Source organism: Haliotis rufescens, unplaced genomic scaffold, assembly GCF_023055435.1.
Source record: "Haliotis rufescens isolate VD_foot unplaced genomic scaffold, xgHalRufe1.0.p SCAF_54, whole genome shotgun sequence".
Classification (NCBI taxonomy): Eukaryota; Metazoa; Mollusca; class Gastropoda; order Lepetellida; family Haliotidae; genus Haliotis; species Haliotis rufescens.
Window position 1 is genome coordinate 661,555 of NW_025964268.1, and position 17,990 is coordinate 679,544.

The window sequence follows — 17,990 nt, forward strand, 5'->3', positions numbered from 1 at the left end:
GTCGAGCAAAAAAAAGTATACACTTGAAATATGGATTTGACCCAAACATTACAAACATTATAAGGCTGAAAACAGTCGCCGAAACACTGCAAAGTTCAAAGTCGTTACTCCTACTTCATTCAGAGCGTCATTATCCCCAACTCACTCACTCAAAGCATCGTTATCCCCCAAGTCACTCACTCAAAGCATCGTTACCCCCAACTCATGCACTCAAAGCGTCGTTACCCCTAACTCATGCACTCAAAGCGTCGTTACCCCTAACTCACTCAATGCATCGTTACCCCCCAAGTCACTCACTCAAAGAATGGTTACCCCCAACTCATGCACTCAAAGCGTCGTTACCCCTAACTAACTCAATGCATCGTTACCCCCAAGTCACTCTCTCAAAGAGTCGTTACTCCGAATTCACTCAAAGCGTCGTTACCCACAACTCACTCGAAGCGTCGGTACTCCTAACTCACTCAAAGCATCGTTACCCCCCAAGTCACTCACTCAAAGCGTCGTTACTCCGAACTCACTCAAAGCGACGTGACCCCCAACTCACTTATTAGTCATTAATGTATGATAAGGTATTGCCATTTAAAGTCCCATTGGGATAATAAAGATGTATCTTATCATGGATGACACAAAGCAATTCAACAATTCCTACAATCATATAACTTTTGACAACACTTAAAAACCGCCTCCGTAGTTTAGTGGATACAGCGTCAGTCTGGTGAGTGGAATGTAGCTGGTACGATACCGGGGACCCCCACTTTTTCATAAAAAGTACTTGTGTGAACCTATCGAGTTTCGGGTTTACTTCGTGATTTGGGGAAAGTAGGTACCTGTGTGATATACACGAGTACATCCGTGGTCAAACCTACACCCACAAGCAGGAACACCACTGATCTTATATACGATATCTGACCACGCCATACCCGTAGGCAGTGGTTGGAATCCCAGGGGCCATGTACTAAGTGTTGCTGGTTTGGCGTCAATTTCAGAGATTAGCGACTGTGTCAATTTCAGAGATTAGCGAGACATTCGGGACATCCGTGTAACCACTCAGCTGATAACGAGGCTGATACGGACTTGGTGTTGCAATCCGGGTCAGCACCAGTTGAAAACCAGCATTGCAAAATATTGATATCAACAAACACCAAATGCACTGTAGGTACGATGCAAGATATGACATGACCGAGTCAAGGGTGCGTTTGTTTGTTTGTTCTTGTTCTGTCGCCGCACCACTCAACAATATTCCAGCTATATGACGGGGGTCCGTAAATAAACGAGTCTTGATCAACTAAACTATAATGTTGATATTGTTAGCAACGTCCTGCGTCGTCGAGCAATACAGATTTTGGGGGAAGATAAATAAATGCTTGAAAGAATTAGCGATAAAATGAATGATTGAAAGAGTGGGTGACTGAATGAATAAAAGAATTGAACCAAATAAATAGATGAAAGAATGGTTGAATTTTTAATGAAAGAATTCCTGAATAAATGATTGAATGAATAAATAAATGATTAAAAGCAGATAAATGCATACCAACAATGAATGAGGAATTTACGAAAATAGTGTTAAACTAATCAACGGAAGAGAGAGAAGCATTCGTATAATTCCCATAAGGCGGCCTAGAAGATATGGACGAGAAACTGTCGACAAAGCATCGTTACGTGTTCATTCTGAAAAAAAGGCAACAAAGTACCATATGACTGAGCAACTATCAACACTTATCATAATCTAAATAACCAGGTCGGGACATATCATATTACAGTATATTTGGGTTCAGCCTCGTTTCCCACCGCAGTCAGCATAACAAAATTAACCTATCACGATGGCATTTAAATAATCGAAGTTTTAAAAAACAGTAATTGCTCATTGTATTAGCTGCACGAGCAACGATCCACGCCATGGGGCATCTGTACGATCCACGCCGCGGGGGATGTTGACACGATTCGACATACCTGTTATGCAAGTACAACCAATGACCATCCTCGGTAAACCAGTGTATAATATACCACGCATCAATTATGATACTAATGGATGCAAAGGTACTGCTCCGCAAGAAACAGTTCAACATGAGGAATGTCAGTGATCTGTCAAACTAACACTTATAATTTATATATTTCTGACTATCTCGGTTAATATTCTGCTAAATTTAAAAAAACAAATCGGTGTGTGTGTGTGGGGGGGGGGGGGGGGGGGGGTTAGGGTGTATACGTAAAGTATTTTTGCTCAAGAAGCAATAACTTTACTCAAAGCCTGCTATAAATGTCATCCATACGTGGCATACAGCTGTATATAGTGTTGTCATTTTAGTACGTGTGTGTTGTGCTCGACCTGGTATTAACACATGGGTGTGGCCTTTAAGAATTATTTATGACCTAACAGAGTGTTTATATTATGGTCATTGTGAATAATGGGATTTTCCCACGAATGACTACGACATACATTTTATGACTTTGTGTTTAAAGAATTTGGAATATATGTTTAGTAACTGTTATTTAAATACAATTTACAAAATGTCACACTGCCTCCAGCAGTGACTTAAACAGGTGACCGAAGTTACAGAACCTAACAAAACCGGAATAGTCACATGACACTCAAACACAGAGTAAGAACGGACTGTTGGACTACAAAAGTATTCAACGCCTGTACATAATTAATGTTGATTCAGAGTAAGGACGAGGTGTTGTACCACAAAAGCATTCAACAGTTAATTTAAATAATTCATGTTGACTGAGAGTAAGAACTGGGTGTTGGGCTACAGAAGTATTCAACACCTGTACATAATTAATGTTGATTCAAAGTAAGGACGAGGTGTTGTACCACAAAAGCATTCAACAGTTAATTTAAATAATTCATGTTGACTGAGAGTATAAGGACGAGGTGTTGGACTACAAATATTAAACACTTGTAATGTTGATGAAGAGGCTTAATTAGCCCATGTAGTAGGTCATATAAAACTTTAAGTAAATAGATGTTGCTATATCAATTATTTTAACAAAGATAGTCTTTACAAATTGAATTGATGAAATTACTTCTTTCTAATGTCACGAGATTCCCATTAAACATTAATGTGGTTTTTCTAAAGGGAATTTCAAATTTGTTGTCAATTTAGGATTTATCCAACCACAAATATCTTTAATAATAATATAGGGAAATCCAATACTTTCACAAGACGCCTAAAAATTGTGGGAATGTCAACAGTGGTTAGAGAGAAAAGGTGATTAATGGCAGTTGAATAACAATATATAATGTCACGTCACATTCATATCAGACCGCATATTTGTGTGACGGTGAGGCATCGGATTCATTTTGTAAGAGAGCGAAGTGCTTGTGGGTCTGGCTTTCTCAAGGTGAAGGTTGCTCAGATCACGTGACAACGCCATCTTGTTGGTTAGGTTATTTCCGGCCAAATAATACATCCGAAAAATCCACTATCATCGGGGTTGTTAATAGAAATCCATCCATTTTGGCTGGAGATTTTGGTCCACTGATATCTACCAACCAAAATGTGGAAGCTTCGTGAAATAACCGACAAGGTGTAAGTATATATCGTATTAATTTTGCTGAAGGTGTTGATGGTTGTCAACCGGTATCCTAAATTTGTATCATGGCGTTGATGACCTCATATGGGGGTCCACGTAGCATATGTGAGACCGACATGTCACTCTTGTCAGCTAAACATACATTTGCAATAAAATGGTCTCTTTTTTGTCGCGTGGTTAATATAAATCGCAGCCAAATAATCGTATTTCTGATTGAATGTCAAATCAATTATTTGACAGTTTTCATAGAGGGGAGGGGCAGTTTAGGTAAAACAGAGCATCTGTCAAACTGACCAGTAGCAATGGTCACATTTTAGTCAAGGTTTTGTTTCTGTGAGCCGATCATTAAACCTTTAAACTTATAAGTAATGATTGAGATCAAGATCAAACGGCGTGTACACCTAGACAATTTGTAAACACTCTGCATCATCTCGTTACAGAACCGTTGGGTTGACGAGCAGTTTCCAATAAATTGTTTACTTTAATGTCCTAACACGTAGATCTTATGGTATACGTGTGTCATGATATAGAAAACAGTGACATGAAAAAGAGGATTGGGCACAGTTGTTGACCCACATGGATACAGATCTTTGGAGTTTCAAACCAGGAATGCAAAGATGCTGTGTTTTATTGTTGTGTTGGCAAATTGTTTTGAAAATGAAACGATGTAAATATGAATTTATCACGTTAGGGGCCTAATGTAACTATCCTAATAATCCAAATGTAACTATCCACATTTGAATGGACTATATCCTTTCTATGATAAATGTAAATACTGTCGCTGACACATATATATAGAAATAACCCTTATCTCATGACTCATGCTTTGACCGACAACCAGATGTATATTTTTGTTTTTCTTAAGTCTTTGAAATCTGCTCTTTCCATTGATATTCAACATGACTATTCCTGCTGAAAAGAGTAGACTAATTTTGTAAAGTAACAAAGTTATGCTGTTCATTAATTTTCTGAGAACATTTTTGTGATCGTAAACAAGAATAAGATAATTTAGATATGCTAAAACATGTTTCCATGATAAGCGACTATGAGCTTTGTTATCAAAATTGAGACTCTTCATGAAATGCATGTATTACCTAACCATTAATATGACTGTAAAGACTTCCTGGAATTGATACTGCTTGTGATTGTATGCAATACTTCCCATCAATACAGGGAATAACATCAGCATGGGGAGCTAACTACTATGATCATAGGTATAAGAAAAGTTCGAAATTTTAGTAACCACTTACTGGAAACAGTCTATATCAAACACTTTTGAGTCTACTAGCCCAAACGTGTCTCTAAGATCATTTTCAGTAGATTTTAGTGTTATAATATGGACTTCAATTAGCTCATCTTTGCAGACCGAAGAAACTTTATCTAGACACAGGATTCAGACAAATGGCTAACGTCACAGTCTGCTTTATCTTATGGACGCCTTAACCAAATATGAATTTTGGATGCTTAGTTTTTATCTATACACAAGAATGGACCTCATTATGAACCCATGATGTGGACTAATTCAATCTTGTAGCAAATAGTTCAAATCTGGTAATCTGAACAAATTTGCCTGATGTTAAGGTGTGGTGCGCTAGGGGATTCCTCTGTGTTATCACTAATATCGGTTAGTACTAGTTGATTTTAAAGGTTAAATTATGTGCCTGCAAAATATTATGATGCACTTATAATCAGCTAACAGCGCTCTAGGGTGTGTTATTTTTGTGAGGGGGCCAAGCGGATCCTGAAAGCAATATTTTAGTAATCAAACCTCTGTTTTTGAGAGCCAACAGATATCTTAAACAGATATTGTCGCCAGTTATGTTTACTTTTAGGTAGCCAAGTGGTGAGCAGTCAATAAATTTAGGTCGCCAATCATAGATATAAGTTGCATTTGGCCAGCAAAATTGTATCTACTTGTTTTGGTTGTTTTGTTGTTTAACACCGCACTCAGCAATATTCCAGCTATATGACGGCGGTCTGTAAATAATCGAGTGTGGACCAGACAATCCAGTGATTGACATCATGAGCATCAATCCACGCAATTGGGATACGATGGCATGTATCAACCAAGTCAGCGAGCCTGACCACCCGATCCCATTAGTCGCCTTTTACGGCAAGCATAGTCGCCTTTTACGGCAAGCATGGGTTGCTGAAGACCTATTCTTCCCCGGCTCTTCACGGGTCTGGTCTCTACTTAGAGGGCTGGTTAATGTGGACCATGTTCCAAATTGAGCATTTGTTAAGTGTTGTCCTTGAGTTTGTTTCAGTTGAATATGAATCAAGGTATTCTGTTAGACTTAGTTTTTAGCATCAGGGTCATGACAAGGAATCCATGACATGTATGTTTAATTTCAAATACTGGTTATTGTGAAAAATTAAACTCTTGAAGTACATTTTGAGTCATTGTTACTATGTCTGTACTATGGGCCTGACTGCCTTCGCTCCTGAATTAAATGCAAAATACAAACAGGGATTTCTCTAGACCTGATTAGAGTCCGATTTTCAGTCAAAAGTCTGCAGCAAATGTCACAAAAATTACCAAATTGGAATGAAACATTTCCCATTTCAAGCTGTTATAGTCAGACTCCAGTATCTTGAACCTAGCGGGGCCGTATTGTAACTTCGCAATGAACACCCAAGACAGCACAAGTAACCATAGTAATAGATGATGGCATGCACAAGAAAGTAAGAACACAGCAGATGTATTCAATGACAAATTAAAGAGTTGGTTGAAAAATGTGTTCAAATTGCACTGTACGTTTACAGCGATGTTAGGAGAGGTCTTTTTTCTGGTCCTCAAAATTCGGCTTATCTGCGGACATATACGGTACTACAGATGATGTGGAGAATTGCTCAGTGCTGTGTGAAATGCACATTTGCAGTTCTCAATTGTGGCAGTATGGCAAATACCAACTTCGAGATAAAGGTACAAAATTCTGCAGTAAAGTCGCAGATACGACTAAGTCCAAGGTTTGTGGTAGTGCTATTTATTTTTATCTCAAATTCAAGATATTAGGTCAGATTTATGTAATTTGTTACATTGAGGCTGTGGGGACTAGGGAATAGGTTCCAGATATCGGTACATTCAAGATAACAGGGTCAGACTGTATTAATAACTGATGTTATGGCTTTGTAAGGTGATTTGTATTTCACTGATAACAGGATAATCGAGCAAGAGCTTAAATGCCTAGTGTAACATTATTGCATTGAATGCATTTTTGACATTCAATGTTAAAATACCTCTGAATGTAGGAAAATGAGAACCTTAAAATTATTCCCAATTCTCAACAAAGCAATTTTTCCCAGTTTGCCTGCCAAGGGCACTTAGATTGAAATCCTGGATAAATCCCTGCCTAATAATATTTCACCAACAGGGATACAACATCCAGAAACATGTTCTTTCCCATTGTGAAAACATATATAAGGACAGTAGGACACCCACTGAAAAGCCTGAAATTCTACTAGCCCTTAGGTAACCTTTACATCAGACTGACTGACCCAGGCTAGGGGCTGGTCATAAGTTGCATCCCTGCACCAACTTTATGTCAACCAGTGATCAGCTGAACCTCTCCTGGTGTTGTCAGTAATATGTAATTCTTCATATCCTCAGTTGTGAGGTTTTGTTGAGTGATGTAGGTTCTCTAGTCTCCACTGACTGCAGCCTCAGGCTTATTGTCATGCTGATGTCAATGTTGCCCTGTGGGCTGTTACATGTGTTTGCATCAGATGTTTGCTGTGTGCAGCCAGGACCATAGATTTAATACTGATATTACTCACTGTCCTTAGTGACCCACTTTGTTTGAACACTTACCACTCTGGTCATGGCTACCTGTGTTTGGAGAATCTGAAAATGTGAGCCTGATCACCTCAATCCATTAAGAAGATCTGGGTTAGAATAGGTCTTCAGCAACCCATGTTTGCCATTAAAGGCTACTATGCTTGTCGAATGAGGTGACTTATGGGTTGGGCGGTCAGGTGCATCTCATTGTATCCCAATTGCATGATCAATGCTCATGATGTCAGTCACTGGATTGTCTAGTCCAGACACCATTATTTACAAACCAATGTCATATAGCTGGAATATTGCCTAATCCGGCATAAAATAACAAAGTTGAAAATAATTCTGCTGAAGATGCTGTTTCATGCAACTTCAAATTTGTATCTGTTCGTGTGCTCTGAGTTTGTAGCATGTCACATACGTTCACAACAGCGAAATACATGTCTTATTAATACCAAACAAAACTTTTTCATATATTATTCTCTGCAGTTGAGTTCAGGTATGTGTGATTCCTGAATTTGATCAGTAATTATAGGTCTGTAAATTGGTAAATTACGCAGAGTTGACATTCTTAATGCATAGTTGTACCCAAATAAGCCTAAATTGATCAGGTCATGGTGATTTCTGCAAACAATTAACATGCAGCTGCCTGGAGTTCTGTTGACATGTGGTTAACATATTAAAAGGTTAAAAGTAATAATTGTATGCAGAATATTTTCACTGTACCATTTTTTGAAAAATAAAGTCTTAATTTGAAAGTCCATGAGTTAAGTAGCTAATACTGATGTCGATCCCTGCTTTTCCCTTATACTATACCATCTAATTAAATAATATGCAGCTAGTTAGAAAGTCCAGCCCCCATGGGGATTGTGGATTAATACTGGTCCCTGTCAACATATCGGTATGCTTAAGAGGCTTGATGACTTGGATGATTGCATGTCATCGTACCCGAGTTGTGTCATAAGTGAATAAATCAGATGATTAGTTTTGGTAAGCCAGGACAATCAGGACAATTTGCAGAAGAGTATATGTGATGATGACATATATAATTGATGATTTTTTTGTCGGAGACCTGAAACACTTCATTTTTAACCAAAACAGCTTTTAAGACTTTTTTCAATTCTGTTTTTCTGTTAAAATGTAGTGAACAGTGTCCATACTGATAGCAATAGAAGAGGTACAGTGCAAAGTTTTATTTTGATATGTGTATTTTCTGAGAAAATATGAAGTTTTACATGTTTTGGACTTAGAATGTTTTTTACTTCAATATTTGTGAGACCTATAACTTATAACTACTTCATGAATTCTACTTCATGGGGGTACAGTTTCTAAACTACGGTAATAGGAGAGGTGCAGTGCAAAGTTTAATTTGGATAAGTGGATTTTCTGAGAATTGTCTTCTTTCTTTTTCATGTCAAGTGTGCCATATCTGGCAAAGCTTGCCGATGATTATGGCTTCATTTCCTGTGTGCTATTTGTTATTCTTGTTGTACATTTGGCTTCATCCAAGTAACTTTATGCTACTTGTTATCTATTAATTGTTGTTGTCTATGTTAATCTGCTGTTTATCACAACATCTCATCCATATGTACCTCACATCCCTTGTTTGTTGTCACACTAGCTTCATTACGGTGTAAGAACCTACGTCGAAACATTGCAATAAAGCGGAAGTTGTTATCCATAAAGTTCAGTTGTATGTTTTTTTGCTTGTCTAGATCTGCTTCAAGGCCAATATTATCAGCAGTAGAAACTAACATTTTTAGTCCACTAGTCCTAATAATGATAACAAATAGCAAAACACTTGTAAATGGCATATTTCTACTTGTCCTTATGATACCTTAACTATTGGGCAGTTTGGCAAGGACTACAGGACTTGTGCCAGTTTCTAACCCTGATATTAAGCCCCAAATCTGCAGCAAGTGCCTCTACAAAATTCCCAAATTGGAATGAAACATTTCCCAAGTCATGTTATGTGTTTTGTAGAGGTGACTTGTATTATACTGATACAGGATCAATATAGAGGAAGCGGCTTTTGTGATTAGTTCAACACTGTTGCATTGAAGTTGAATGCAATGTAAAAATTCTATGTGAAAAAAAATCTCAATTTTCAACAAAATTGCAAGTTTTCCCAATTTGCCGGGCAAGGGCACTTACTTCGAAATCCAAGATAAGTGCCTGCTGGTTTTTTAATGCCTTCATGACACGCTCTCGTAGTAGTAACACAGCACCAGCAGAAGCTCAAGGTGTAATTTGAATTGACAACCGCATCAATTCCAAGTTCGGGTTTGGTAAATGGTTTTAATTATTTATTTCAATTTGTATCTGTAATCAGACTTGATGAATTGTGACCCAAATGAGAAGAATTAGCTTCAATGTTGCCTTTGTTTTCAGCACCAATGTGGTGATGAACTACAGTGAAGTGGAGGCCAAGGTGCGGGAAGCGACCAACGATGATGCATGGGGTCCACACGGCTCCTTGATGAACGAGGTCGCCCAGTACACATTCACGTACGAGCACTTCCCTGAGGTGATGGGCATGCTATGGAAGAGGATGTTGCATGACAACAAGAAGAATTGGCGCCGTGTCTACAAGGTTGGTGACTAACTTTTAGAAAATTAAGAACATATGGATTGATCAGCCTTAGAAATTTGGTTAATTTTGAGGCTAGTCCAGAAGACTAGTGGAAACCTTACTTCATGTGTCCTTGTAGCTAGCTGGAATGAAACAGATATAGGAACTATGTTTCCATTTTCTATCAGTTTTGCTCAGTTGCAATTTGTAGCAAAATTGAAGCATTGAGAACTGGTTCAGAATTAGAGCCCTCAATGAGGACTGCCATCATTGAAGTTAACTTGTCTTCAGCCGGTGTCCGAAATAAGTGCCTGCCCACCTTCCCCGGCTGGTGACTTTTCTGTCGGGCTTCATGAAATGTTCCTTCACCTGCCCAACTGTCTGGCAGAGAATTTTAAGCCAACTTACATCTTCAGTTTTGTCATAACTCCTCGTAGATTCTCAGGAATTATATTGCATTATTTTCAACTGAATCTAGATGTGATTTGTCTCATACTGTCATCGGCATTCCATTATTATATCAACTATTAACGATTGATGAGAGGAAGTGACTAGGCTTTCATTGGTCAATCTAGTCTTAATATCAGTGTATTTGGATTGATATTAAGACAGAAATACTTTTTTAGGGGCTCGAAAACACAGTACACTATTCAATATTGTCATAATGTGGGGACGTAACCTGAAGATGGGCATGCAACATTTATGGGTCACCTGCCCAGCTGTCTTTTTTTGTGTTATGAAATTATTTCAAACACTGGCCATCCACACAGTTTAGTAGTCTTGGGCTAGCGGACAAGTGTGATTTTCAAAGACTGTTGACTCAGTCCATGGTTTTACTGCTGTGTCCTATGTATACACATACAAAACATGAAGGGACACAAGTAAGTTACATTGCAAGTCTTGGGGGACACAATAAAGTTTGGCTGTTTGAATGAAAATTGTTGATAGCATGTTACACTTATCTGACGTTTCTATTCTGGTAAGAAATAAACTAGAAGTTCAGTGTGTCATTGGTTGATTTTCTCCAATCTAACATCGAATGTATGATGAGCTAAAGGCTTCTGAGCATGTCCATGATATGACAACTGCGAAAGTTTTGGAAATTCAAGTGTGTCACATGTCACCAGACTTAGAAGCCATGTTCTGGCCTTGAACCGCACCAACTGTAACTGAGAGTCCCTTGTCAGACCAATCTACAGGAGTTCAGGACCCCGGGGGGATTCCAGTTTTTACGATTGCTGCGATTGTTGCATCACAACAAATTGTTACAAAATCCCTGATTTATCGCTTATGTTATCATATAAAACGTATGTAACAAACTCTTGCCAATTAATGTATATAGCGAACTGATATTTGATCCCGACAAGCCCAAATACCACTAATTTGTGACGTATATGTAGAGCAGAATGAAAAATCTCACTCACTCAGTGTCAATTAGTGTCACTGATAATTGACTGATAATAGTCAATCAGCGGTGAGGATTCAACCTTCTTAAAACTTGCTTTATGTTAATCTTACCTGTAATTTGACTAGTCATGTATGTAAAATAGATACTATTTGACGTATATAACAAACAACAAATATGACAAACTGATTTCTCTGAACCCTTGTAGTTTGTTATATCCATGTTCTACTGTACATGCTGTATTTATGTTATGTGACATGTTTATAGCTACAATGTGTGTATTGGCCCACAGAATGCTTCGAGGTGGAATAATATATCACAATTACTGTATTTGACGTAATAAGCGCCCAGGGCGCTCTCAAAATTAGAAATAGGGGGCCCTTATTAGAATATAATTTTGGTAAAGAGTTGAAAGATCGTATATTATGTGGTTTACGCTGACACCCTGAAATAATACAAAAGAAAAGTCTGTGCGTATTATACTCAACAGATATATTTTTCCAGAATTTAATTGCCCGTAATTAAGGGTGCATATAACACACGAGTGCATATTATACATGAATAAATATGTCTTGTGTACATTGATCAATCGGGAGGGTGCTAATTGGGATTGTTCACTAGCCGATATATTAGCAAATATCGCCGTGGGCACTTATTAGAGCGGGGCGCTTATTGCGTCGAATACAGTATTCATAATTCTTTTGAGAATTCCCCAATATAAGGCCCAGGTTGAGGTAAACTCTTGTTTGACAGACATTTGTTTCTGCTTTAAGACAAAAGAATGAAAAGAGTTGTGACAATCTTGAAACACACCTTTTCGTACTCAATTACGTCGACAACCAATCTAGACCAATTTAACATGACTCACTGCCTCTGCTGTGTCACAAGCTGAGGGATTATAAGAAGTAGTGGTGTATGTCTGTGACTTTGGCTTCTGAAACATGTTCAAGGAGCTCTGAATGTTATGTTTAGGAGTGTAACAATATATCAAACTATCACAATTGTTTGCCCTACGATAGTCCTATGACCTACCATGGTGGTTTCACAGTTAGTATACATAACAATCAATAGTTTCAATAGTTGCAATTACCGTATTCGACTTAATAAGCGCCCAGGGCTCTCTCAAAAATAGAAATAGGTGGCTCTTATTAAAATATTATTTGTGTGAAAAAATCAGAAGTTGAAAGGTAAATTTCGTGGTTTATGCTGACAGCCTGAAATGTTTATATCCGACCGATGTATTTTTCCAGAATTTAATTGCCCATAATTAAGGGTGCATATATGCGCCTTGTGTACATTGATCAATCGGAAGGGGTGCTAATTGGGATTGTTCACAAGCCAACATATTAGCAAATATCGCCGTGGGCGCTTATTAGAGTGGGGCGCTTATTACGTCGAATACAGTAGCTATAAATAATATGTATATTATGCGAATTTCAAACCTGCCTGTGGGGTTAGTTAGCAAGGATCACACAACTTCAGATTTAGATCACTTTCCTTTGGTTTGGGTAGTAACAGGAAGGAAAATTGCCATCTTTGAGATTGTCAGCAATACTTTATTCATTTCTATTACATTGATTAATATTATTATCAAGCCTTAAAGTTGGTTTACTACTATTGCAGTACTATTGCCATAGTTGACAACTATCGCCATTCTATTGCATTAGTGCAGGGTACTATTGCAACACAATTGCAATAGTGACAATTGCCCCATTAGTCACCCCTAGTCTTGTTATACATGGCTAAAACAGGGGTTTACAGGGGTTTATTTGGTCCATTACTCATTCAAATTGGGAATGGACTCAAATAATATCCATTGCATGTCCTTTGGGATGCAAAACAGTATGGCTGTTAATTGTATTGTAGATAGCATCTTACTTGTAACTGAGAATTCTATTCTGATAATATACATGTGATACCTCCTGATCTGTCCGGGAAGCTGCGTGATTAGTGGCCCTTATCAAGGTCAATCGCCAAGGGTTGACCCCGGATGAGTCTTGTAATTAACTGCTAATTAAATCCATGTGGTGAACAATTTAACAATGTAAAGAAAACTCTGATACTAGTCCTAATAGTTGTGTGAAAGGAGTACTTATCCCTTCCTGATATGATCTGTTCTCATCTTCATGTTTTAAACATGTTTATTCCTGCATAATTTAATACAAATGTACATATGAACAGCCCAGTCATACATGGCTATATTGGTTGTCAGATTTATCAGAAACTGTGTTATTAACTTGAGATACATAGAAATACACTAAAAGTTCAGCATGTCAGGGGTTGATTTCTGTTCGGGAGATATGCTGATTTATATGGCTGTCCAATGAGATTACACTTGAGGGAGAAATCCTGTGCTTCATCAATAACAAGGATATTGATTGAGATGGGCACTTCTGAAAGTTATGTAACAAGCACCAGATAATGTACTAATGGCCTTTGGTCTCATCAGTACCATGAATGAGGATTGATTGATTGAAAGCTTTGGTGACGAATGGGTTTGGAGTATTTGTCATAATAGAATGTACCGTATAGTGCGCACCCATGTATAATGCGCACCCTCCTCTTGCGGGTTGAATATTTTTTAAAAAAAGAAATTTGAATATTATGCGCAGAAAAAATTTACACCGTACCCTTTCGTCAAAGTCCGGCAAACGAACGGGTGCTGAGAAACTTCGTCAGTACAAATTGAAATTTGAGATAAAAAATCACCAGACATGTTTATTTACCGTTTAAATAGTATTTATTGTTCTGCTAGGCATTGTTTTATATCTAGGGATTAAGATTACCTTGCGTATTTTCTCGTAAACTAAGCCGGAAACAGCAATCAGCTGTACACACGTTTTCTTGGAATCGACCGGTGATTCGGTCAAGACACACCCAATGATATAACTTTATAAGATTTTTAATGCAAGGATCGGCAACAATTGTATCTGAAACTATTTTATTTATCAGGAATAATATATTCCATTATTTTCTTAATTATATGCAGCCTTTACTAAACATATTTAAAATAATAATAACCCTAAGCGAAGCAGCTGATCGCTATTCCCGGGTATTATTTTTTACATGGAACATGTCTGACCAGTCACCGTCAAGGTTCACGTGTACGTGATCACGTGATATGATACCCTTGATAATGGAGGATAATTTAGCACAGGGGCATTAAATCTGGAGTTGACTCAGATTTGTGTTCAACATTTTCAGAGTTTGATTCTGTTGACGTACCTGGTGCGGAACGGCTCAGAACGTGTGGTTACCAGTTCCAGAGAACACATCTACGACCTGAGGGCGCTGGAAAACTACACCTTCTCGGATGAAAATGGCAAGGACCAGGGACTGAATGGTGGGTAGTAGACGCAGGCATACAACATCAGATTTATCTCGGATTGCAGACTGTGCTCTCGGCATGCAAATTGTCCAAAACATCATTGTATTTTATGAAGTTCTTATTTTTCTAAATTTCAAAAGGGATTTTGACCTTACATTCAGTGCCATAATGTAAAACTAAGCATTAATCCTCTTTATTGGTCCTGTAATCAGTGGTGGCAGAGGGGTAGCCAAGTGGTAAAAAGTGATCGCTTGTCAGGCGGAAGGCCAGGATTCTCCACTTGGGCACCATTTGGGCCCACTTCTAGTGTCCACACTGTGATATTGCTGGAATAGTGCAAAAAGCAGCATAAAACCATATCACTCACATTCACTCTCACTCACTCACTCACTCACTCACTCACTCACTCATGATCGGCAGGTTGGTTGGGTTATCAGTTTTGTAAGTTTGGGATTGTATTTAAGAGTTGTGTGGGTTTAGAATCAATGTCTGATGCCACCAACATGTTTTTTTGTTAGTACGCCACAAGTGCAAGGATCTGCTAGGCTTCATCCAGGACGACGACAAGATCAGGGAGGAGAGGAAGAAGGCCAAGAAGACGAAGGACAAGTTTGTGGGCGTGTCAGGAGATACTTCAGGTTATAACTCCTACAGTAAGTGTTGTAATGTAAGCCTAGGTTGTAGTCAGCATGGCTTAGCATGATTCTCCTACTGAAGCACCTGCTGCAGTACTTCCAGAGCGATGGAAACACTCCTGATTAATACTTTGGTTGTCATGCCGATGACCAGGATTCAGTTGTCGAAGGATTAATTCTGATTTGCTGCAATTCTTGGGGTCACCAGCCCTGATATTGTTGGCACTGTTAAAACTTGGCTGGGAATACCGTAATGGAACAACATTACAGTTCTGCTTTATGTGATTCTTACATAGAGAGGCCAATAATTATGATTTTGGTGGAACCATTTCAATATTTGGAACCAATTTCCACCAATGCTATCCTGACCGCCTCCATGGTGTAGTGGGTAAAGCATCTGCTCAGAGTACACATTAAATTATTGTACTTCTTACCCTGCCTCGCGCTTGGCATTTAGGAGATAAAACAAGGACTGGTCAGCTCAGGGTCAGTGTACTATGTCTGAGTGGGGTATCCATGTTAAACTATGGGGTGCTATCTCAGTGGACTAGCACTAGTACAAGCAGCCACTAACTATGCATACATGGTTGCTATGTAAGTGCAATAATCTTGAAAGCCATGTAAACCGGTAACCCCATTTCACATCATATCACTACCTTATTGACATATGACCTTGATATTGATCCTAATCTAGTGGGACATAAATTTTGTATATATATTATCCCAGCAATTGTGGTTTCAAAATTGATTTCATGGACGGACATGATAGAAATCCGATTTATTTTTGTCGATACCACAAGTTCTGCATTATAAGGGGAATAACTCATATTTTCAGTACTTGACCCATAATATCAACATAAAAGTGAATAAAAAATGACATGATATAGGTGAAAATTTATGACTTGTGTATGACCTTGCAAGCTACAGAGCTTCATGAGATTTTGTCATGAAATATTTTTTGTTCGCCTGAGCATGCCTGCCTGATTGTTACTTGTGTATTGTTAGATGTGATTTTTGAGCAAGTTGTACTGCCTTTTTATGTCAGGTTTGCATGTGTGTTATGAATGTTGGCGTATTCTTTTACTCCAATACAAAACCTCTCTGCACAATCTCATTGAAGTCAGATCTTAGTTATCACTACTACTAAACAAAGATCTAAGGACATCCCATTATCAGTGAACTTTGTGAACCTTTGAACGACAAGAAGTCGATATTAGCTGCCGATCAGAAGGCAGCTTTCTCATGTTTTACGGCACTAGTTTCAAACTAGCGACCAATCTATGAAACATATTTTGGCAAATTCTCGATTAAAAAATTGAAAACTGAACAAAAGAACATTCTTGAATGCCTAATAGATAGGGGTGTCACGATAAATAGAAATATATATATATTTATATTGGTAAGCACTTAAAGTCAATAAATCGATTGTTAAATCAGTTTCCCATCAATAATCGATTTCAGTTAGGAATATCAATAGTTTCGATTGTATTTACCATATCAATAAAATACATGCAATGCTGTTCAAATTTGTTTTTCTTTTGATCATGAGTGGTAGTAATTTACACATGGTGATGTGGAAGTTTCTTTTTCTTAAATTATTAGGGTAAAGAAAAAACAAAGAGCTCCATGGACTCAACACCAAAATAAGAGTACCATTGAAGAAATATTTGTTATACCTGGGATAAGTTTTGTTAAAATCAAACTGTCTGAATCTAGGTGGTGAAAGAGAAGCCAAATTTGCAGTCTGTGACTTTTGCCAAAAATCTGAAGCCCAAATCTCGTAAAACTCTGTTCAGTTTAGTAACCTCAGCTAAAATAGTCCATATGATTATACTGAAATGATAGTGAGAGCCATGTTCAGACTTGTTCAAACTGAACTTGGACTTGACAGTTCACCTTCTGTTTAGGTGAGCTCAGATATTGACACAGAGAAGTATTGATCAAATGTTAATGAAATGGAGTAAGCATGTGTGTGTTTGTGGATCAGTGTGTCTACACAGGGATCTTGAAAACATTTATCTATCATGTTGTGGTCTTGATTCAAGGATTTGTCAAAAGATTTGTGTAACCCATTTAGACAGCAATTTCACTTGAAATATCAGACTATTCATCAAACTATTTTATGGGGTATCAGGGATTTACCCGGCTTATTTGTTTTGGGGTCCAGGAGACTCAAAGCCTTGGATTGAGGAGTCCCAGACAAATGATAAAACATTTGAAAATGGTACTCTGCCACGAGTGACGTAAGATTGGGCATGCACCGATGCAGAGAGGCCCATTGTTAACAATAAACATGGAGTTCACCAACTGAGACAAATCTATGTGCACTTGAAGGTTATGAAGCATTAGACTGTATGTGGTATTTTGTAAATGATTACATTCAGAATTTAAATTTTTAAGTAGAGCCAAATTATGACAAAGCATTTATTCATAAACATGCATTCATATTTTTGGCATCACAGTGGATGCACTCTGTGTTTTGTTTGCGTCTGTTTTCAATTTTGATGCATGTAGGAAGCAGGATTTCTAGCCTGGTAAATCCCTGGGGTATAAGTTGAATTTTGAAGATCAACATCCAAAAGGTTTGGTACTTGAAATAGATTCAGTCATGAAGTTTTCACAATAGGTAGCCACACAATGACTCCAGACAAATCAGCAGCAGCCATCTAGTAGACATTCTAAGGTAATTTCCATCCTGGTAATGTAACAGGCTTCATTAAACTTGGAAAGGTGCC

The 17,990-nt window shown here is 38.0% G+C and overlaps 1 protein-coding gene across 11 annotated transcripts in view; it reads left to right on the plus strand.

The window, feature by feature from the left end:
* The first annotated feature begins 3,346 nt into the window (after positions 1-3,346).
* Positions 3,347-17,990, plus strand: part of LOC124138482 (clathrin interactor 1-like) — a 43,387-nt gene continuing 28,743 nt past the window's right edge. For 9 of the 11 annotated variants that reach the window (XM_046505139.2, XM_046505141.2, XM_046505140.2 and 6 more), the window contains exons 1-4: positions 3,347-3,533; positions 9,707-9,908; positions 14,497-14,635; positions 15,139-15,273. In XM_046505139.2, coding sequence (XP_046361095.1) covers positions 3,502-3,533; positions 9,707-9,908; positions 14,497-14,635; positions 15,139-15,273 — 508 coding nt within the window. In that variant the 5' untranslated portion in view covers positions 3,347-3,501. The remainder of the gene's footprint in view (positions 3,534-9,706; positions 9,909-14,496; positions 14,636-15,138; positions 15,274-17,990) is intronic. The other 2 variants (XM_046505144.2, XM_046505146.2) reach the window with 1 other exon arrangement.